The 22,999-nt window shown below is 39.0% G+C and overlaps 1 protein-coding gene across 3 annotated transcripts in view; it reads right to left on the bottom strand.

Annotated features, from left to right (window-relative positions):
• The window catches only part of EEFSEC (eukaryotic elongation factor, selenocysteine-tRNA specific), a 121,569-nt gene extending 98,811 nt beyond the window's left edge, over positions 1 to 22,758 (bottom strand). Inside the window, exon 1 of one of the 3 annotated variants that reach the window (XM_085072609.1) lies at positions 22,633 to 22,758. Coding sequence is in view for 2 of the 3 variants with exons in the window: in XM_085072608.1 (XP_084928734.1) it covers positions 22,131 to 22,401 (271 nt within the window). In the remaining variant the exon portion in view is untranslated. Of the gene's footprint in view, positions 1 to 22,130; positions 22,479 to 22,632 lie in introns of those variants that run through there. The other 2 variants (XM_085072608.1, XM_085072607.1) reach the window with 2 other exon arrangements.
• Positions 22,759 to 22,999: the final 241 nt, after the last annotated feature.

Below are 22,999 nucleotides of genomic sequence, written 5' to 3'. Positions count from 1 at the left end.
TCAGTTCACACCAGACAGAAACAGACTATTCCCAGATTCAAGAATGCTGCACCTGAGGTTTCTGCACTATCTGGAGTGTGGAGACAAATACTGAGTGAAAGCCTCTGTGGTACCTACAACCACGGAAATTCCTGCTACCTCCCTGATAACACAGGATCCTCAGGCCAGAGCCAACAGCAGGCTATACCAGTGTGCCTTTCATTATCAGTGATAAGTCATACAAAACCAGGTTCATACTGGAAAGGGAAAAGTAGTACAAAAATTACTGGAGTAACTTGATATATTTTCCAAGATTGATTCAGGGAGAGGAGCACATGAACAGCCACCAGTGCACACGTTTTCCTTCCAAGCAGTGAGCTGTTTCAGTAAGTGAACTCCTCTATTAGCTTTTCAGACAATTTACCATTCTGACTTCCAAGAACAGACCAACTGAAATGCTTCCTAACGAATGTGTTCATATTTCTGTCCATATTTGAATCTACTGATTACATACATACCCAGTACTAGACTCAGAGAGGGGGCAAAAACAGACTCATGAACAATAAGTACCAAGTTTCTATAAATTCTATTCTCTATCAGTGCTATTTCACACTCAGCTCTTCAACTTTTCAAGTTCGTTTAACATTTGTACAAGATGGTATCTTTCCATTAGCATATCTAGGATTCAATCACATCCATGCCCCCATGTTGTAACACAAAGAGAACCAGAACATCTCAGAAATCCTTACACAAGCAATACACAACTTTACTACTTGATTATCTCAGGATAAAAAGAATGTGCTATGCTTAATGACCAGCTAGATGGTTTTTTGCTTCCCAGAGGACTGGAGAATTGTTACTACAATGCATCTATTGCCTCCCTCTGGGTGCTTTGGAGAATTACTGAATTGCAAACATCTTGGAACATCTGTTAGAATTTCTTTAAACATATTTTAATCAGTTTAATATTAGACAACAAGGAGACTTTTTTGCTATCTTTTGTGTTAACTTCAAGTCCTACCTAGCCAAAGGATATCTCACTGTAAATTCTTGTTCACTCTCCTGCTGTATCTTTGAAAGATCAGTCTAAGGAAAAGTTCCATGCAGCAGTTATCAGCGATAAGGACCATCGCACAGGTAGACAGACCTGAAAATACATTTAGATATGCAACTCCAAACTTCTAAAACCTATAAACAGCAGTTTGCATGCAGTCAAAAACAGGTATAGATATGAAAGTTGTACCTGAGAGATATTGCTGAAACCACCTTGAAATTCTTGACTCCATTAAACTTTTCTCTACTTAAATTCAATGCTTTAGGCCAGCTGCTCTGAAAATCATGAAATGCACTGGAATCCCCAAGAAACACATAAAATATCACCTTGATCACAGAGATTTCCTACTGGATTCTCTTCTCTCCACCCCTTTGCCAATTCAAGGACATTAATCTTACAGAGCACCTGCAGCTTTAGATAGCTCAACAACCACCAGTAAGAAAATGATTTAAAACCTTGTACAGATCAAGAGCATATTTCTACAAGACTAACAAAAATAAATTTTCTTAAACAATTCTGTCACCAAGTCCAAAAGTAAAACTCCAAGTCATCAGATTCTAAATCATTCTTCTACAAGGAAAAAAAAAACCAACCAAAACAAACCAGTGTTCCATACAAAGCTGAAAATAAATTAATGTGATTCTGCTCTTAAAATTGTTACAAGCCCTAAGCTACCTTGTCTCTGTCTTTGAAATAAAGTAAGCAGAGGTCACGCACCCTGCAATAAAGAGCTTGTTTTGTATTAAAATCCGGTCTTATTATGCGTTTTACAACACTGCATGCAACACACTGTCCTAACAGAAGAGTTATGGTAGACTATGGGAGGATTCCTGCACAGCTCTCAGATATGTTTCATCTGAGAATGCTAAACAAGATTTTAGAAAAAATATATACACAGTTTACATTTTGCATTTTCTTCTCTTTTTCTCCTCCCCTGTCCTCAAAAAAAAAAAAATTAAAAAATTGAAGACTGCTAGGGGCAATGAAACATGCATTCTTTAATTTTCTCTTCACCCTCCACAACACTGAAATAACATCAGTCAGGGTTATAAACATCTGTAATTGCCAGGGGAATGTACAATACATTCAGAAACTCCAGGCCCACATATCCTGTAGCCCTGCACTTCACAAACAAAAGGTTGGGGAAAGAAAGAGGGGGTGGGGTACAGGGAATAAAGGCTTAAAGATTAAAGTCACAGGCAGAGACAGACGGCTCCGTTTTTTAATAACTGAAAACACGAGTTGTGCCTGAATGTGCTCATTGTTTTATGGCGGGGGGGAGAGTCTCCGCATGCTGGACTGGCTGGCGACAGAACTGCCTTTGCATCAAAAATAAGATTTGGGGGGGAAAAAAGGACACCCAACCCATGCTTTAATTTCCCCTCTTGCAATGGTTAATGATGCTTTCAGGTAGAAATCAACAAATTATCCCACCTTACCTTTATTAAATTAGGGAAAACTTCATGACTGGAAGTAGTACCTGATGGAAACAGTGTAAGACATGACTGCAGAGATGACTGAAGGTTTTATGCTGTGAAGGAACACAGACTACAAACAAGAACAGTCCTACATAACAAACAGGCACGTCTAGGGAACAACGAGCTTATAAATCAATTTCTGATAGGTTTTTCACACAATAAAACCAGTGCTGCAAGGCTGAGTTATGATCTAAGCAGATTTTTATATGGTTTCAAGAAGTTTGGCTGTCATGAGGAAGTTCTTAAGTCCTTATTTTTTAAAAGCATCAGCTACACTTCTAGTGAATAAAAAGTTTCATGAGTTGGGTTCACTTCAGTCGGTAAAAAAATGCCATTAGCTTAAAATATTGCACTAGAGCATTAAAAAACGAAAAATGTTTCTTTTAGGCTTTAAAGTAATTTTTCTCTCAAAGTTTAGGAGTACAAGCACTTGCAAATACATGGCTACTCAATATCCCTGATTACAAATGTGTATTATTTTAAAATTCAATAGTAATAATTTTTCTAATCAAAATAATCTAATACTTATCACGACCTATTTCAGTGAAAAATTTTTGTGGATTAGATCCCACTAGTGCCCAGGAACCCAACTTAAGGTTAATGCAACAAGGACAGTTCCACTGCTGGGTGCCAGTGGACTACAGGTAAACAAGCAGCCTCAACAAACACATGTAAATAAAAAATATTAAATAATTCTTTCAGTTTTAGACTAATCTAGCCTCAGATGTTACCATAAGAGAGCTTTTGTTTCACCGTGTCTTTTTTTTTTACCTGCCAACTTTGCTTTAAATATAGAGAGAAAGGAGATAATTCAACAAGACAACAGGCTCTTTCATCTAAAACCATGAAACTCCCAGTCATAACTTCTTGGGGAAGCCTAAAATAAGGAGCAGGGAGGCACACAACAGGAATCAATGAAAAGTAGTCTCCTGCCCAAAGCAAGCATGCTGTGCCGGGAGGAATCAGTGGCCACAATACCCAGTTCCTCAGCCAAAAATGTCAGACCTGGAATGCTCCAGCTATCATCCCCTCTTTGTTGATGCAACACTTTTGCATCATCAGCCACTGGACGTCTTGTTGAGATTAAAAATATTGCGGAGAGTTACTGTCTGTTTAGCAAAGAAAAAAAAAAAAAAAAAAAAGACAGAGCCCATGTCAGAAAGGGAGGGGAAAGGAAAAGCCGAAACATGAGCTCATAAGCCTGATGTGGAGGATAAAGGCAGGCTTTGTTTTACCTCATTCATACCAAGTACGAACAAGAGACTCATCACTGTTTTGAGCTTGAACTGCAAAATTTGTTTTGTATGCAGCACCACCAATTTTTTTCCTCATGTAACTCAACTACCCCTCTTCCTCAAAAATAGCTTCTGCTGATGCTCTGATCAAGCATTTAAGCCTAGATGAAACCTGTATAATAACAGAGTTTCATTCTGCCTACACTACACATTCTGACATTTCAGAAGCACCTACAGAGGCATTCTTAGTAAAGACCAGCCTTGGTTATCTCTGAGGTTGCCCTGAAGTCCTCATGCACTCAAAGTAACTAAAATTAAAATATAGGAATATTTGAAAGAAAAGAAGAAACACTTGGAGGACACACAGGCTATCTAGCCACACTAAGAGTTAGACAACAGTTATTAAACTGGAGATATGTCTTTGGGCAAGAAGTATTAATTCTTTTAAACTTTGAAATGCAGGATTCAGTTCAAAAATACAACACAATGTTTAAAAGGCATAACCTTTGGAAGATTAGAGGTAAGAAAAAAACCACTAGAAAACAAGTCTGTTCTCTGACAGAAACACTACCCACCAGTGCTGTCCCTAAAAGAGCTCAAGGGCAATACCAAAAGGCAGCACGGGAAAGCAGAGTCTGGATTTGACTTTCTTGCTCTTAGGAAAAGGCGAAGAGGGTGGTAATTTACCGTGTACAACCAAATTGTACATGAAAGTTTAAAAACAGCCAATTAAAGCTAACATTATGGAATAGAACTGAGGTCCGAGTGGAACGCATTAGACACGCATTCCAGACAATGGCTCCAGAGTCCGCCTGCGAGGCGGATACTGCACAAAGTACAAAGGGTCAAGAAGTTCCTCTCCAAGAGAGCCCCAGCTTTGACCAGCAGTCAGGACAGCTTGCCCAAAACATGCATGTGGTGCCCAGCTGCAGTGACACAAGGCTGCAAGGCCAAGTCATTCCCTGCATTGACAGAACGTTATGGAGAGTTTGAAAATTTGTCAGTCAAGCAAGGGCAAATCTCACTACAACTGAGAATCAAATGGAGATAACAAGAAAAAAAGAAGAATCCCCCTACAACTACCAGCAATAAACATGCCTATTTCAGTTTAAGTCTCTTATATACACCTCTTTCATACACTCAACTACAGCTTCTAGTCTCTTAATCAAGTCCATGTAGAACGAGTAGAACAGTACTAATACCTAGTGGGAAGTTGGAAAACAACTATCTCAAGTTACCAGGACTATATTACATTTTGCCTTAGAGTCTTCTGTACACTGATGCATGGAGTACCTCAATTTTGATGCCACTTTCTTGATTTCTGTGACAGTAAGGCAGAAAACCATTATGCTGATATTCCTGCTGCAGAACATAAAAAATGGAAATATAGAGAGAACAATTATGTTACTTCTTGTGTCATACATTTCAACATACAACTCCACACACATGCAAACTGGGAAATTAATGCAATGTCATTATACACAACTTTGTTAGAACTTCCATAACACTAACACTAACTTTCCAAACCTTCACCATCTCCAAACAGCAACAAGAATTATAATCTTTACAAGAACAGTAGCTGGAGCAAGGATGAAAAATAGATTTATGTCAAAAAAGTAAGGCTGTTCTCAAGAAAGACACCCTGCAAACAATCTCAGTTTTTAAGTCAAGTTTATTTCAAGCACCCACATTACTACACAGCTATAGCAGTGCAGCGCACAGGAAGAAATCTTAAACAAATCAGTCCCAAACACATTAAGGATGCCAGTTCTGAGAAACAGAATACTGTCATTCTCTGCAGTGTGCACAGATAATTAGAGACAAAGTAAACAGAATAATAATATTGCTAAATATTAGGTGCTTTGCTAACTTAAAAATTTCAAAGAAAGAGTAGCTAAAGGGCTAATGGTGCCATTAAATTGTTCTTGCTAAGGTTTTAAGACTTAATACTGCAAGACCAAGGGAAGCTATTATATGCAAAAATCACCACAAACTTGTCACTTGAAAACCAATGTCAAAGCAGTGATCTATTAGTTTATTCTCAGTTCACTTTAACAGTTTTCAACATTCACAAAGGCTTTAACTTCTGTTTGTTTTAAAAGATAAATTGGATTCACCACTCAAATTTCATTAAAATTTATTTTGTATTTAGTTCTCTGGCCTTCAGTCCATGGCAGACATCATGCCCTGCCTAACAATTCACTACCTAATCATGACAATAGGAAGCATTTGGCATAGTTTGTCATTCCAGTAAGTCACATCATGTTGTACCAGAGTCCCTTCTCAGAGCAGGCCATTATCGAGCACATGGTACTATTTCATAGCTCCTGCCAGGCCAGCACAAGGGCTTCTGACAGTGTATTTATTTTTATTTAAATTTTTGCTGACTAGGATTGCACAAGACACACACCTCATTTCAGAGCAGTCCCAAGGGGTCAACAGTCATGTAAATCTCCCATCCCAGTACTTCAGGACAAAACAAACTATATCATGTGGATATGCTATCTAAATTGCCAACACCACAAAGCATTGCAGAAATTGCAGGGTGTATGGCATTTGTGTTTCACATTAATATTGTCTCCATATAATTAATAAAAGTCCACTAAAATATAAAAGGTGATGCTCACTGTAAAGGAGGAAAGCCATGCAAAGTTTAATTACTAAATAAAACTAGGCACAATACTTGCCAAGATTAGAATTTATACTGTGTTAGGAGGAGCTGGAATTTATTGATCTATAACCACACAGAGATAAGAGACAGTAGCAATGCCTGAGTAAATGTTTTCCATAGTACTAATAGGAGGCAAGGTGAAAAATCTAAGTTACTGTGATTTATAGCCAGATGACTTCTAAAAAAAATTTTTTTACGGCAGAGTGAGTGTCAAAGATATTGCAAATTTCACTGGTAGAGTACTAGTGTAAAAATAAATATTTTAAATGCTTTGAATTATATACTTTATTACTTAAAATTAGATACATGAATGAAGTTTTACAGCCAAGCAGCAAAATACAGACCTGGTCTGACTTCATACTGGTTTGGACCTTAATCCTGCAGTCTCCCTTACTGAGTTAATTCCTATGAGGCTTCACAGATTCAGAAGACCCAGCTGGGCACTGAATTGGTACTTCTACAGATCTGCAAGTGTGCATGGCACTTCACTGCTAACACCCTATCTAAACACAAAACAAAGCCCGAGGTTTAGAAAGCTCACAGACTAAATTTAGATCCATTGCTCCCTAAAATAATGAAAGTATTTTAATCTCTGACACAACCACGTTATTTTATTGTTTCAAGTTTTATACTTAGAAAAGCATAGATCCTTGTGAGGTGAACATATAGAAACCATCAATACACAAAACCAGGCCCTTCATCTCTACAAGCCCTCATAAATAAAGGAAAAAAGTTTGATTGTGCATTTTGAAGAATTTCCAAAGGTGAAGTAGTTCAACAGAACCCTACAGAGAAGTTTTGGAAGACAGCTGCAACACTATGTAAACCAGAACATGATTATCTAATCACAGATATTTCAGTGTAATTCAGAGACAGTCCTTCCAGCAGGATGAGTGAACAACTGAATAAAATCCAAGTGTTGACACAAAGGCACAAGATTTCCAAGTAGTAGTGGTAGTTTGTGTGAGCTAGTTTGTGAGCATCAACACCTGGAGGTTAAGCAAAACATCACTCAAGCTCAAAACCTTCAAACAGACCAGAACTGTGACAAAAGAGGAGCATCATAAGCAAAGTACAGCAGATCTTCCAGTCTGCAAGCTCTCGCAGCTCTGCATCCCACACTCACCCTCCTGTTTCGTTTCATGATTAAAACCACTTTTTTTCCCTCACAAATCAAAATTAAAATTTTCAAGCTAAAACAAAGGCTGACAACATCCCCAGGGAAGTGGGAAGAAAGCCTACAGAAAACAAGGTCTGCTCAGAATACACTTTGCTCTGCCAGGCTCATGTGACCAGCTCTCAGGAATGCTGGCACTGCTCAAGTTATTCACTGGAAATAAGCAATAAACAAGAATCCTGGATAAACAAGAAAATAACATGGGGTGCAAAGCACTAACACTGCTACTCTGAAGCTGTACCTGTAAATTTGCATTTAAGAGCACACTTCAAGACAACACCAGTCCCAGCAAAAGGTCAAAGAGCAGGAAGTGCAGGCACTGAGCCATCACTCTTTAGCCTGGATGGGGCTCTAAAAAGAAGTGCCCAGAAGTCCAGCAAAATCATCTGCCCTTGCCAATCTAACCTCTGCAACTAAGAGAAGAAATTCCTAAGCATGAATACAAAACAGGATCAAAAGTATATTAAGTATACGAAGAATATCTAAGATTACACACTTCCCTCTTTCACAAAACCCCTTCTTGGATGCTTTTGCCTTTTATGGGACTTTTTTATATTTTTAATTATTGCATTTCACATTTTGCGAGGTCTTGTTTCCCATTCATATCTTGCAGACTCAGAGAGCACAATAGATTCTAAATTGAACTTCCTGACAGTAAGAACTAGAATTACAGAATAAGGGACGGAAAACTCAGAATGAGAATTTAATTTCAAATGAACTTAAGTAAATATACTTCATTTGTTATCTAACCACTTCGGCCTTCGCATCAAACGATGGAGACAACTACTGTTGAAGAATCATATAATAACGGAAGAGAAATACAATGGAACTTTATTAAGTATATTCTTACTGACAATTTACTGTAGACTTAAATTAAATTTTGTTAGAAGATTTCCTTAAAGTACTTCCAATAAATTATTTTCATTAATTACGTTTAAAATGTCATAGTTAATTTTTTCCTCAAAAGCAAATTATCTTGCCATTTTGTAAAAATATAACATTGAAATAAAGCATATGAAGAGTAAAAAAGGTATGTAGGCACAGAAAATGAAATAGTCTAATGACTGGTATACACAGAAGAAAAAATCAAATAATCATAGAAATGGATATTTAATTTTTTTCCTCCCATAATAAAGTAATAATAGCATCTATATATATCCTTTTTACCTCCAGTGTCCTGTTAAAAGCAAGGTACACATTGGAGCTGGGGAGAGACCTGAGACCCCCCACAAGTGGGAAAGTGTTTAAAACAGTTTTTTCATCTGTAGTCACCATGTTTTAAACATACCTAATATTTTCTGCTACTCAGAAAAACAAGAGTTCAGCATACAATGAGAAGATTTGCCTCTCTCCAAGACCTAGATTCTGTTGGTCCATGGAAAATTGAATCACAACATCTCAAAGTACACAAGTTTTAGGAAGGGCTTTACCAGCAAAATGAAAGCTTTGAAGTTTTCAGTCCCAAGAGACCAGCAACAATCTCTTCCCTCTGCAGCATCACTGGGCAGGCAGAGAAGCCTATTTCACTGCAGCTCTGCTAATAAACTGGAATTCAGGCTTGGATACTGTTAAATCTGGAAGCAAACCGATCAGATAACTTTAAAACATGTAAACAGAAAACATGAAACAAACAGAAGTGAAGCAACGTGGGTTATCAGCAACCCAACTACCCCTGCCACAAACCACTGTAACTCACAGTCCAACAGTGCTCACTTAACTTTAACTCCATTTATGATACAAAACAAACAAGGGCAGTTTTTAAAAGTATTAAGATCCTTTTCTTTTCCCTCTTATTCATACAGGGAAGGATACCATATAAACATCAAGGACTTGGTTTTCAATCTCATTTCACTCTACATTGTCCCTCCTCTTTTCCTTCTTCCCTGACATTCCTTTAGGTAAATAAGATCTTTTAATTCATTTCTGGAACTGCCAGCTTATGAACATAGAGAAAACTCTATTACAAGTACAACCTTCCAGACCAGCTTTCTACAGAGCTTATTCCCCTGTACCTGAAAGAGGCACACCATGAACCATGGATGCTCAGCAGACAAAACCTTTGGAGATAGACTTCAGTAAGGAATTCTAAAAGTCCAAAGTGGTGGGGAAAAGAAAACAACAACAAAAAAACCCCAAACAAATAAACAAAAACCCTGAAAATAAACCTCATCTTTTCCTTTTTTGTTTTCCCATAAAAATCAGGTAAGATTATCATTTAAAATGATGCCAAGGCTATAAACCCCTCTCTGCTTTCCTTCGTGTTCTTACATGGCAAGAAGAAAAATCTGCTGAAGCTGCTAGACATCAGCCAAATTCAATAAACCAACACTATCTCTAACTGTAAATGCATCACTAAGATAAATGAATGCATAATTGAAGAGTACTAATCACTCCTTAATGAAATGCTGAAATCACCAAGAAAGAATACAGCCTTGGTGATTAAAGCCCAATTTTTTTGGGTGCTCAGAGCTACCAGAAATAGAGAGATTACAACTCACGCATTTAAAGTATTTTATAATGATCATTACCACTTAGCAGAAAAACGTATCTTCCAGAATATATTTAATTTTTAAAAACTGGCTTGATATTTTGCTAACCTACTACAAAATCACATTTGCCACCTATAGACTATGCCTGAGCACTCCATATTTCCATCAGGACTTCACCACACAACTCCACTCATATGACAAGTTCTCATAAATGGCTTCTCGCAGCTGAGCTCCCCTTGGCTGCTTTTACTGCATCTGTACTGTACAATGCCTCTGATCCAGAAATTAATGTGTTACTGTTAGAGAACATCAGACTCCACTTTAGCATCCTCTTAGCAGAAACACATCTTTCATTCACAGAACTTACTTACTCTACTTCTGCACAAACACTGCATAAAGGGAACTGGGACAAAAGTATAACTCTTTCACATAAAGCTTCAAAATAGAATAACATCCCAAAAATGAGTGCGTGTTGATGATTCCATCATGACATCCTGAAAGTTTTCAGCACCCAACAAAAACAGTACAAAAAAAAGTACAGGTGCACTTGAGATGCTACAAAATTGTTAGCTCTCCAACAGAAAGAGGGAATTATCATGCGCAACTAAATAAATATTAGACTGCTTCACCTCAAACATTCTTGTAACTATTTTGTTCTAACTGTCCTTACATGAGCTTGTAAGTTACTGCAAAAAAATTTAAAGCAGTATGCATAAGCTCTGAAAGGATATTGTCAACGAATTTAAAGTTCACATTAGTAATTTCTGGTTTTACCTAGGATTTACTCAATTATATGCAAGAACATAACAAAAAATTCCATAAACCTGATACCACTTTCTATGTGATCTACTCTTTTTCTAGATACACTCTACCATTTACTTAATGGGACAAAAATAAATATCTTTACAATGCAAAGGAAAAAGAAACAAATACAGTGACCAAAACAACTTTCAACCACTGCATCAATTTGATTATGAGTCTTAAAAAAACAGCATTCTTTTACATAGTAAGCTTAGGACTCACTGGTTTCTTGGTGCAGGGTAAGTAAAGAAACAGACAGCTAAATTTATCTTCACTTTGATTTGTTTGGCTTTAAATTACAACAGAGAAAACATTAAACCCCACAAAAGCAGCTCTGGTTATTACTAGAATAATCAACTATTTTATACTGTAAATAAAGTTAAAAAAAAATAAAGCACATTTAGGGACAGACGATGAAAGAACTCCCAAACACTGCCTCCACATAATTTGTTAATGAACACAGTTCAGTAAAGAAAACACATCTGAGACAAACTTTCTGCAAAGACTGAATTTTCAGTCATTTGTTTTGAATTTTGGTTGTTTTTTTTAAAATAGAATTTAGCTTCAGTTCAAAACTCTTTTGTTCCCTTAGCCAGAAAACTATTTTCTCCACACAAAGTTTGGTACAGTTCAATCTAACCAAATACACTCTTTTTTGTATTTCCCCTAAAAGCACTCTGCAGCACCACAGACAGGTGAGTCTCTTCCCACAAGAGACTCCAGTTCAACATCAATTTTAGACAGAAAAAGCCACCATTGCTGCATATAGCAATACACACCACAGAGTAAAGGGAGAGCTCAACTACAAAAAAACACAGGCAAACACCACCAGCCACCACAACCTGATCACAGCACTTGAAATAATGGGAGCATGTCAGATAGTCAGGCAAAAAATCCATTCAGAGAAAAAAAAGACTCATGATGGTCCCTCCCACAGGGTGAAAATCTATCACACAGCAAGCAAATCCAAAGAACAAAATTACATCCTTAAAGAAACTCATCAGGGGTGCCTAACTTGTGACTTTTGAATTTTTAGCCATACAGAAGAATAAATATTAACAATTATTTCAACAGTAACAGTTATTTCAATTTGCTTTATTTATACATATATAAATACAGATATAATTTCAGTGTAAAAACTTGCTTTTCAGGCTTTAAGGAATTTTTAAAATTAGGCATGTTATCACATTATTTGAAGCTATAATATGGCCAGACAGGGGCCAGTTTCAGTGTTAAATGCCCAAAGCTAGTCCTTTAGATGAATAGCACTACTGACACTTGGTGGTTTCTTAGTGATGAACTCTCCAATACTCTAAAATGAAGTCATCATTTCACTGAGATCAGGGAAAGATTCTAGTGATGAATGCTTTTAAGAATGACGATGTTTTGGCATTTCTTTAGTCTCTAGCTGCAACTTAGACACCTAAAGTTAGGTACTATTTGAACAACTTTCCTTACTCTCTGATGAAACGTGTCTTGGTCAGTTCTTCGGATGTCTTTAAAGGATGCTTCCTAAATTAGAGTACAAACTCAAAATGTTTTCTACTTAACACACAGTACATGATTTTTTTAATAAATCTTCAGTGTTAGGGGACAGTACAGTCCCAAAATTGTGTACAATACAAAACCACACAATAAAGCCGAATAACACAAAATACTTATCTGAATCTTTCCATCCCACAGCAACACTTCTGCAAACATACATTCCAATTTTGCAGGACGGGGCAATCTACTTCTACAAAATTGTCTAATTTTTTTAATATCCACATTCATGCTTATGTTGGGTTCCTCCACAACCAGCACCACGACACTGGCGCTATGCTTCAAGACGCTGAACACCTCCAAAAAACACTGAGGGTTTAAAGTATCATTTGCTGATGGCTTTCAAGCCCTTTGCAAGAGATCATTGACAGAAACCTCCCTGGACCCACATTTACCACTTCTGCTCTCCTGCTCCAGGAGGTGACAGCACACAAGAGCTGCTGCTGCTCCCAGCAGCGACAGCCCAGCCCCAGCAAGGACAGAGCTGTGCCACACCAGTGCTTTGCACGTTCACTCCGAGCCACACTTTAAATCATTTCACACACTGCAATGTCAGCGTGGATAACCACTGCCAGAACACGACACAGAATCCCCCCAAGTCAACCACAGGTTCAGGTAATCATGACCTCTCTTTTTACAACATAAATGCATAATTTCCGCACCACTCTTTGATGAGGGGACCACAGACTTAAAAAGAGGAAACAATTACAGTCATTAGAATTTCACCCAAGCGTGAGATTTAATCTCAGGCCATGGTCTTGCCAATGGCTGTGGGGGTCTCAATGGAGACAAAATTGCTCTGTGGGAGAAAAAAATGCCTTGATGATGACATTAGTCAGCAAGAGAGACTGAGCTTTGTCTTCCATCCAACAGCACAGTCAAATACAAGGAAACCATTTTCTCTCCCCCTCTTCTTGATCCTAAAAAAAGAAGGCTACAATTTTGTTTTTCTCTCTGAAATGCAGTTTTTGCATACTTTGGAAAACTTTCTTTCCCGAAGCAATGCTTCTGGAAGGCTAGTTTTTAATGTGAGAGAAATAGATTTAAGCATGAATAAACATCTATGACAGAAAAACACCTCCCATGCCTATCCTTATTAATATAACTGAATAGCTCTATCAACAACTCTCAAACACTTCTGTAACTTTTCTTTACCCAACAGGTTCTCAAAGACCATTTCAAATTTTACATATACAGGAAAATCATATCTAAAGTATGTTCACCTGCTATACAATGCATTTAATGGAAACAAGATGGGTGAAACTTGGCTGAAAAAAAAAAAAAAAAAATCAAGGCAAAGTTTAACAATTGAAAAAACTCCCGAGATCTAAGAATACCAGATACTCTTGTATGCTGATCATACATTGCACCCCAAGTAAGACAGAAAACAAAGGAAAATGTAAGCACAAAAGACAATAAAGTGCTACAGGCAACTATTAAATTCACTTTTCAGCACTGCAGAAAAAAAAAAGATCTGCAGTGGACACAACAGTCCTCATGATCCTTCTATAACAAAGTAAAAAAAGAAGTTTCTTGACAAAACCATAAGCCCAAATGAATAACCTCTCTCCTGAGGTAAGGGAGTCTGGAGTCCTACTCAGTTCAACTTCTATTAATCTCAAAATTCTAACCTCAATTTTTATTCTCCTTTATCATCCTTTACCTCCACAATGCTCCTGAATACAATTTATTCATTTTTATTTAAGCTACCCTCTCAATTACATTTCCTTTCCTTATACTATTCATCAATTCCTTCTGCTGTTACATTAAACATATATATATATATTTATTTATTCTTGTTTGTCTGGTCCCAACTACCCCTAGCGCTGGTAATGCTGAAAATTACAATCCAATGTAGAATTAATCAGTTTAAGTTTGAAACCGAGATTGTAATTCAATTTGGAAGCCAACACTAAACATTTCATGTTCACTTGAAGAGATTAGATAGACTGTGCAAGAACATTTTGGTAAAATAATTGATAAGCAGATGGGAAATAGAATTATTGGTATTTACTTAGCCTGCAACACTTTCTGGAAGCAACTAGTTTAAAGGAAGCACTTCAGAACAGCTATTTAACCTGAATTTTACAGATAGCACAAGGAATATTTCCTCACAGAATGTGCAGGACCTCTGCAATCCCAGCTATCCTACGAGCTGTTCAAGTCTCTTTGCTGAAGCTCTCAATCAGTTTTACTCCATTACAAGCTGTGGCCCACAGAACACAATGTGTTCAAGAATCCAGCTGGAAATTACCACTGCAGAACATCTGTCCTTGCTCTTCAGCTTGCCAGGCCAACCTTTGGGTTCCCAGACAGAAAACAACTCACTGCCACAAGGAAAAACAACTTTTTATTACACTTAACAGACTTCAGCAATGACAGTGTACAGGTTTGGTTTGCTCACTTAGTGATATCTGTTCCATGTCTGCTTTACAATTATAACCTCAATTTTTCCATCTGCATTTTGTTTTTCTAGGGGTTTTCATAAATAGTACTTTATAACAGCCATCCAAGAACATACATTATTATTACTAGTACAAAAAAAAGCCAAACCAGAAGTATCTTAAAGAAGTTCAATTCATGGCTCCATCAAGCTAAACTAGCTATTAAAAATGGGTTTATACATAAGCAACACATTATTCAACTTATATCTAGCATCTACTAGTTGAAGACAACTTCTAAATCAAGATGCAGAACAAATACAGTAGAGCCTTATAAGGCTGGTTTGTTGATTAGCAGACCACTGAATTGCTAAATTGGACTATTTAGCAAGCATGCATATCCATCATCAGTAAAAATGCTGTTTTGAAAAATGTGCTTTAAATTTATTTTGACAAGGGTAATTTTAGCTATAAACATGCTTCATATTTTACAGTAAGTTGCTCTAGATTTTATGCAGTTATTTATAATAATTCACTACATTAGCTGATATTTTAAAACACCTAAAAATTGATTAATAAAGTTTCCCCACTCTTCTGAACAGCTTACAAAATAATTTAAAGCAAGAATAAACATGAAGCAAAAGTGAAATGAAAGGTGGTTATTCGATGAATGCTTGCACACAGTATAATGGAACAAAGAAATTCTGGTTTTAAAGCAACAAGAAAAACGATCATTACCATTACAGTGCTTGGTTATTAAGTTTTCCTGAGAAGCTGTCATCGTTTTGTGTCAAATAACCCAATTTTGTTGTATGCAAGCAAACATAACCACTCAGAAGCTTTGTAGAAAACTTGTCATATATTAGCAATTTAACATTCAAACAAGGTTCAAAAAAACCACTCCTGCTGAAAAATCTACATTTAAGATTGAAAAATCCATTATAAATCACATCTTCAGAATAAGAAATGCATAATTATTTTAATTTTTTAAACCAAACACAGAAATGTCCTGTCAGTATATTTCTGACAGGATTGTACAGAGCAGCAAAAGAACCTGATTATTCACTATAACTTTTGATATCAGGAAATAATGGCTCTCTTCCTCCTTGTAAATGTTTCGATCCATAAAATAACAGAAAATTCTTCCAGCTTTGAGTTGTTGTGTGAGTGTAGGAAGTTGTTGAACATGTGTAACTTCAATAGGGAAATCAGCTTCAAATCAAAATTGCAGAAAAGGGCATAGAACAGAAATAATAGCAGCAGTCCCACTGTCACATCTTACAAAACACACAGAAATTAGAAGCAAGGCAATAGATAGGAAGTTAGAGCCATCGAAGTTAAGATATAGATAGATTAAAATTCCAGAAGACCCTATTTTAAAGTACCCTGGTACATCCCCACACCAAGTTTCATTCTACCCAATCTCACACAGCAAATCCTATTTCGCACAGAAGTGGTTCAAAGCAGATTTAGTACAACTAGCTTGCTTTTGCCCAGTTATTAAAAGACATAGTGAAGGAAATAAAAGAATTGTGCACATTAGATTCTATGGTTCCCACATCAAACCAGTTGTTTTGTCTCACCTGTGTTACCTGTGTCTCATATAAGACAACACCCCACACATTTGTATTGCTTAAGGCATAAAAACCACTACCCAAATGATAGATTAAATAAAACCAACCTTCCTTAAAACACAAAGGATGTTTTCTTTAAGAATGAGAAAATTAACCCAGAGCTGTGTTCCAAATCTTCCAGTTAATTCTGTTTCGATTCACAGTAAGGTCACTCCCCCCACGCTGACCTGTTACCCCGAGTACTTATCCCTAAGATCCTACATTGCAAGCGAACACTGCCCTCTTGTGCACTGCAATATCCAGGAGACAAAGTTTCACTTCGGGGGCTGTGGAGAGGGACATTCCATGAAACAAAATTTTTTATACTGGTTGCCTTTTCTTCATGCATAGCTACTTAATTAAAAAAAATTTAAAGTGGCTTTCATTTTAAAATGTCAATAAAAATACTCCTTTATGTTGTCAGACAAGTATTTGGCACCAGCCAAATTACACGTGATTTTAAAAAAGAACATTGTTTCAATTTCATTTACAGAAAGAAAGTTTATTTGAAATATTAATACAAAGCAGTGTCAGCAATTCACAAGCACCAAGAACCCAATGAGTCTAATAGGTTTTCGAAAACATTCACACTAGTGCTAACTGGTCTCTTGACCCACGAGTATTTCCATAACATTAACCACTACATCAAGGTTTGTGCATAGCAATTACACTACACAAGAGTTGCATGTTAATTTTTTTCCACCAGAACAGGGTTCATTATTATGTTACTCTCAGCTCAAACCGGCAGCCTAAGATCTCAAGACTCTCCAGTGACTATTCTCTGACCAGAATGATATTCACTAAACAACACAAGGCATTCTTTCCTCCAGAGGTTTCCCTTCATTCAACATCTACACTCAACAGCAAGTCATCCACACACACATCTATACTATAGAACTCTACTTGCTCACTCACCTAGAAGAGAAAAAAACAAGAACTGTCACATCTTCACAAAGGTCTCAACAAACAAAAGCTCACATCAACAGAAGCATGTTTTCCCCGCAGTAATGCAAAGGTAACCCCAAGTTTACAAATCCTCTTAAAAGCTTACAACAAACTCAGCAAAACAACTAATCTGTGATAAAAGGTGGGGATTTTTTTGTGATATGCTAATCTTACAAATAATCTGCGTCTGACTGAATTTGAATGCTGGTAGCAAGACCACATTTCCCTTGATCTCCCAAGCCTGTTTTCATTGTACTCATTTGCATCAGCAAGACATGCTTTTGCTATGCTCATTTCCCCCTCCCCAAGCTCTAGTGCAAGTTCAAAAGTCTTGGCCCCTCCAATGTATCAGGTATGAATTAATACCCTTCCTTAGCAGAACACAGCAGCAAAGTGGAAACAGACACTTGCAAGGCAGTTTTCTTTGAAAGGAACTGCAGGGACAAATGGTGACAATGAAGCTCTAGTTATAAAGCAAAAAGGTCAAAGGTTCAGACAGGCATGAGGATTACAAAACTACAAGTTTGTCAGAGCTCCTCCCCCGGCCCAGGTTTAGACAACCAGGGTCAGGCAGTAGCTTTCCAATTAAAATCCTATAAGGATACTCTGTCCTTTGAACTTCATGGGGGGGGGGGAAAGACAATTTTCTGATTTAGAAGTTCTTTTGAGGACCCATCTCAAAATCAAACAGATAAAGGGCATCTGACAACAGCTCACCTAAGGCAAACACTCAGTATCCCTTGGCTGCCTGTGTGGGGGAAGCTGGGATGAGGTAATCATGTTCTCCTGTATTAGTGTGCTGACCCTTTGTAGGGCATGAAATTAACCATCAGCAAGGAAAAAATCTGCTACTGCTTAAACTACTTTGCTACGCAAAGTGGTCTTAAAATGAAATATGGGGATTGGATTTCTTCTGGCAGATTAACTTGTCTAACCTCTCTGCAGGCATCCCTTCCTGCTGAACTCATTTGAGAAACTATTCCAGACCCTACTGGGTGCACAGGTCTGTGACAAACAAATGTAAAAGCAACTCTTATTTTATTTCAAAGACATTAACATCAGCTTTGGGGAAGATCAGGAGCCGAACATTAACAAAAGAACAGGATCTTTTAAAGAAACCCATAGTACTGTGACAGAAACTACCCCATCTTAGTGTGAAATTTTACCAAAAATACCACCCTAAATCTCTACAGCAACAGAAGAAGGCAGTAATGACAAAAATATCAGTCATGTATCTTGCAGTCATTCCTTTAGTGCACAAAGTAAGGGTAAAGCTGATGTTGGTACTTCTTACTGCTTGTGACAAGAATTGGCCTTTGAGTTTCAGTTACTCAGGTTTGTTTGCTCCCCTTAGCAAGCCAGACACAAATGGCTTTAAATACTGTTCTTGTTGCATTGCTTGAGACAAGATCCTGCTAAACCACATGAAAAGTCTGAAATGATTTTAAAATAAAGGTTCTGTTCTTGTTGTTTGAAAGAGTAAGACAAAATGAAATACGTTGCACAGTCCAAGCCATACAGCTACCCACAATAACTTAATACCTTCCTGCCACAGACACATTAGAGCCTTAAAAGAATATAAAACAGTATGGTTTAAATACAAGTGAAATGCATGATGTAGTACATCAAGTGACTATTATTTATTCCATTCCAACCTTGACTATCACCTTCCAGCTAAAATTCAAACAAAACATCTTGGTTGAAACTGTCTGCAACATTTCCAATTCCCAGCATGCAAGTAAAGAAAGAAAAAACAACCCAAAACAAAACACTTTTGATTTAACATTTGATATATTTTGTTTTCAAGGACAAGCTTCGCAAGAAAAATGTAGCCACACAGAATGAAATACAACTTCCATTTTTCATTCCATTTGGTTACTGCTCAAATATTCTGCATTCATTTCATCCTAAGGTATTGTGTCTGAACAAGTATCTTGTGAGTGACTGAGAAGTATTCACAAGGTCAAGCACTACCTGGCATAGCATGACAAAAATGCAATACTAGATTCAGGCATGAAAAAATTCACTTCAGGAATTAGCTACAAACAGAAATATGTTTAGAAATGGTAAATAGCAACATTTAATCTGTAAGCAAATTATCAGCATTGTACAGCAAAGGAGTTAACCCTGAGAGCACTCTGGGAGCACAGAAAAGACGACAGATAAGAGACAGATAACTTGAGACACCACTGGTGAAAATGGCACTCGGGAAAGAAGAGCCAGAAAGTGACTGCTCAGAAGGAAACCCTTGAGCTCCTCACCTCATGGGAGACCTGAGTGAACAATACTGGTGAACAACCCAGCCACAGCAAGACAGTGTTTCCCTGAGATGGGATCACTCACTTTCAGCAAAAAAAGAGAACTTCAAACAATAAGAAGGTGAAATAACATTTTCATAGCTGCAAAGCCTGCATGCACATGACTAACACAGAGCTCTGAAGCAGCCCTCTCTTGTCATTCTACCTTCCAAATCCTCACATCCAGCTCCCTTGGTGTCCACAGCCATCCTAAGTCTAGTTTTTCCTGTAGGTTAACTTCTACCCATAGCTACTCCAGGATTTGAATTCAGAGCAGTGACATTTTAAAGAGGTATGGGAAATCTGAGGTACAGAATAAACGCCAGAAGATATAGTTCTTTGCACTTACGTCTTATTTAAAAACCATATATAGAGAAAACGTGTAGTAACAGGGAAATCACAGATTCCACCAAAAAAAAAAAGAGTAGTAGCATTCCTGACTGCACAGAAAATGTTTGGAATGGTGAACCCTTAACACACAGTGACAAGGAAGTAGATGAAAATAACCTAAATTTTTCAAGAATCATTATTTGGGAGGACTCACTTTCCATCCCTGAAGTGGTGAAATAGTTACCAATATGAAAACACACATGAACACCAAAGAATGTATCCTGTTACACAAGACATGCTACACTTCAGTTTGAGTTTCACCAAACCTGTAAGCACCTAAATAGTCCCACAGGCACAGATCAGGTTTTAACATCAAGGTTTTACCTTTCAAACCTGGTGGTAAAAACAAAAAAAAAAAGCATCCACTATCAAGATACATCTATGTTATCAAGCAGAAAACTGAACTTCCCAATTCTTTAAACTATTAACACAATAGTTCATTTTATCTACAACTCTTTCTTAACATGCAGAATTGCAGTAAGTCACACTAATCAACTGTTTTCAGTAAGATACATAACTTGCTATAACTGGAACTAAGCCAGTTTGATGTGCTTATGTGTCTGAACTACCATCTGTAAAGAATCACTTCTGGTGGGAGGAAAACTATCATGTCATCTCATGCAGTCCATGTCTTCCTTCTCCCTGCACAACCTATTGATAAGCAAATCTGAATAACTTGTTCAGCTGATGTGGGCAGCTGTGACTAAATACTTTGAAGACTTTCATAAAAACAACAGAAAGCAATGAGAAGTCTGTGTATCAAAAAACTGCCCCATGTAAGTGTTAAAGTTACTGAAAACCAAAACTGGTTAAAGCTGACATAAGTTTTCCCATGTCCACCTCATGAGAAAGTTTACACCATTCAGATTAGCTGCTTCTGGCAGAAAGGAATGCCACTGAAGTGTCTCCTGAAGTCACTGAAGTCTGTCACTGAAGTGAACTCCTCAGTACATCCAAGAAACATTTGCCAAAGTCAACTTTGCACTTCAGAAGACAATCAGGTGCTTAAAATTACTGAAGAATGATAAGGGATTGTCAAGGACAAGAGATTACTACAAGACCACAGGTTTCTGAAATTAGGCACACAGTCACTCCTCTTACAGCTGTGGAGCACCCATTGATGATACAGAGGATTTTACTGCTGGTGAAACTGACAAATAAATAAGTATTTACTATCTGAGGCACAAAGAATATAACAAAACTTACAAACAACACAACCCTCTAAAGGGATGTCAAATTCATACATCATGAACAGTAACTCTGTCTGCACCCCAGTCTAGCCGAGAAGAAACACTGTCCTACAAAAGTACCGCCAAGCTGTCACTAAAGAGACACCAGCAGAGGAAACACAGAGGAGCTAACAACTTGCAGGCTGATCCCCGCAGTTGCATCAACCTGTGACTACTTTAAACTCCTGCAGCTGTGACTCCATCATATCCTTAGCCAAGCACCGACCACCTCCTAATGCTTTCTGGAAGAGGGAGACAGAACAAGGTGAACTAATTTTAAATCAGTTCTAATGCAAACCAGATTGACCTTCCAATATAACCTTACGAAGACTGAAATGAAAAGTTACCAAATTCCACGAAATTGTTTCTAAGCCTAATATTATCATGTTAGAACTTCCTGGTCCTCCAAGACAACACAGGCATGTGCAAAAACTCCATCACAGCTCTCAACCTCAAACTCAGACAGCTTTAACAGGCAAGAAGACAGAAATTATAGGGCCCTTCAATGCCGTTAATAGGGCCTCTATATACAATAAATATTTTTTTTTCTCCCGATAAGTGTAAGAAAGCCGAGCACACCTAGCCATCCAAACAGCAACCCAAGAACTCACATCTACAAACTGCTCTCCTACGAGCACCGGTTCTTTATTTGAAAGGCAGCTACGCCGAAGTGTGACAAAGCCCTAAGTTTCGCGAAAAGCCTGCCAACCCCGTCCCCGCGGCTGGGCACAGCCGGACAGCCCGAGTGCCAGCGGTTCGCAGCACGGACAGGGCGGTACAGCCCCGCGGAGCCCAGCCAGGGCCAGGGCACCCCGGGAGCCGCGACAGCCCCCGAGGCGCGCCCCTTACCGCCGATGATGGTGCGGATGAGGGAGGCGTGCCCCGGGCAGTCGACCAGCGTGAACTGCAGCTCGCCGGGCCCCGGGCCCAGCTGCGGCGGCAGCGCGGTGCGCAGGCAGGAGAAGCCCAGGTCCAGCGTGATGCCCCGCGCGCGGCTCTGCGGGGCCCGGTCGAAGGCGGCGGTGGAGCCGGTGGTGCTGAGCGCCCGCGCCAGCGCCGTCTTGCCGCTGTCGATGTGGCCCAGCACTCCCACGTTCACGTTCAGGACGCGGGCGGCCATGGCGGCGCTGCACCCGCCCGGTCCGTCCCCACAGCGCCCCGCGGCAACGCGGGCCGTGCCGCCGCCGTTCCGCCCGCCCGGGGAGGGTGAGGTGAGCCGGCGGGCAGAGGCAGGGCAGAGCCCGCCGGGCTGCTCGGGGCCAGCGCGGGTCGGGTCTAACCCGCCCGCCGGGCTGCTCGGGGCCAGCGCGGGTCGGATCTAACCCGCCGGCCCCGCAAACACCCGGCTCACCTGTCTGCCCTGCGCTGCGCCTGCCGGGCAGCCCCGGCACGGAGAGGCAATTTAGCGGGGTACGGTGATCATGAGCAGGTTAGCACACGCTCAGCAGGTGAGCCCTCTCCCAGCTGTGTGCCCGGCCTGCAGCCCGCAGCGCTGCGAAGGGTCACTAATTGACCTGGGCATCCGCACCTTGGCTCATCTCGCCCACGCTAATTAGACCCTGCAGGGCTGATTAAACCCTCTCACTGTCACATCACCCGCTCCATTCGGCCCCCCGGTGCTGCTGGAACTGCGGTGACCACGCGTTATTTAAAAGTCGCATGGACATTGTAAACCCGCGTGAAAAAGCAGGTCACCTTTGGATCATTTCCGCTCGTTT

The sequence above is a fragment of the Lichenostomus cassidix genome, chromosome 12, assembly GCF_008360975.1.
Source record: "Lichenostomus cassidix isolate B80296 chromosome 12, HeHo_3.0, whole genome shotgun sequence".
NCBI classification, from domain to species: Eukaryota; Metazoa; Chordata; class Aves; order Passeriformes; family Meliphagidae; genus Lichenostomus; species Lichenostomus cassidix.
Note: the sequence above shows the minus strand (reverse complement) of the source record. Positions and strands in the feature narration are given on the sequence as shown.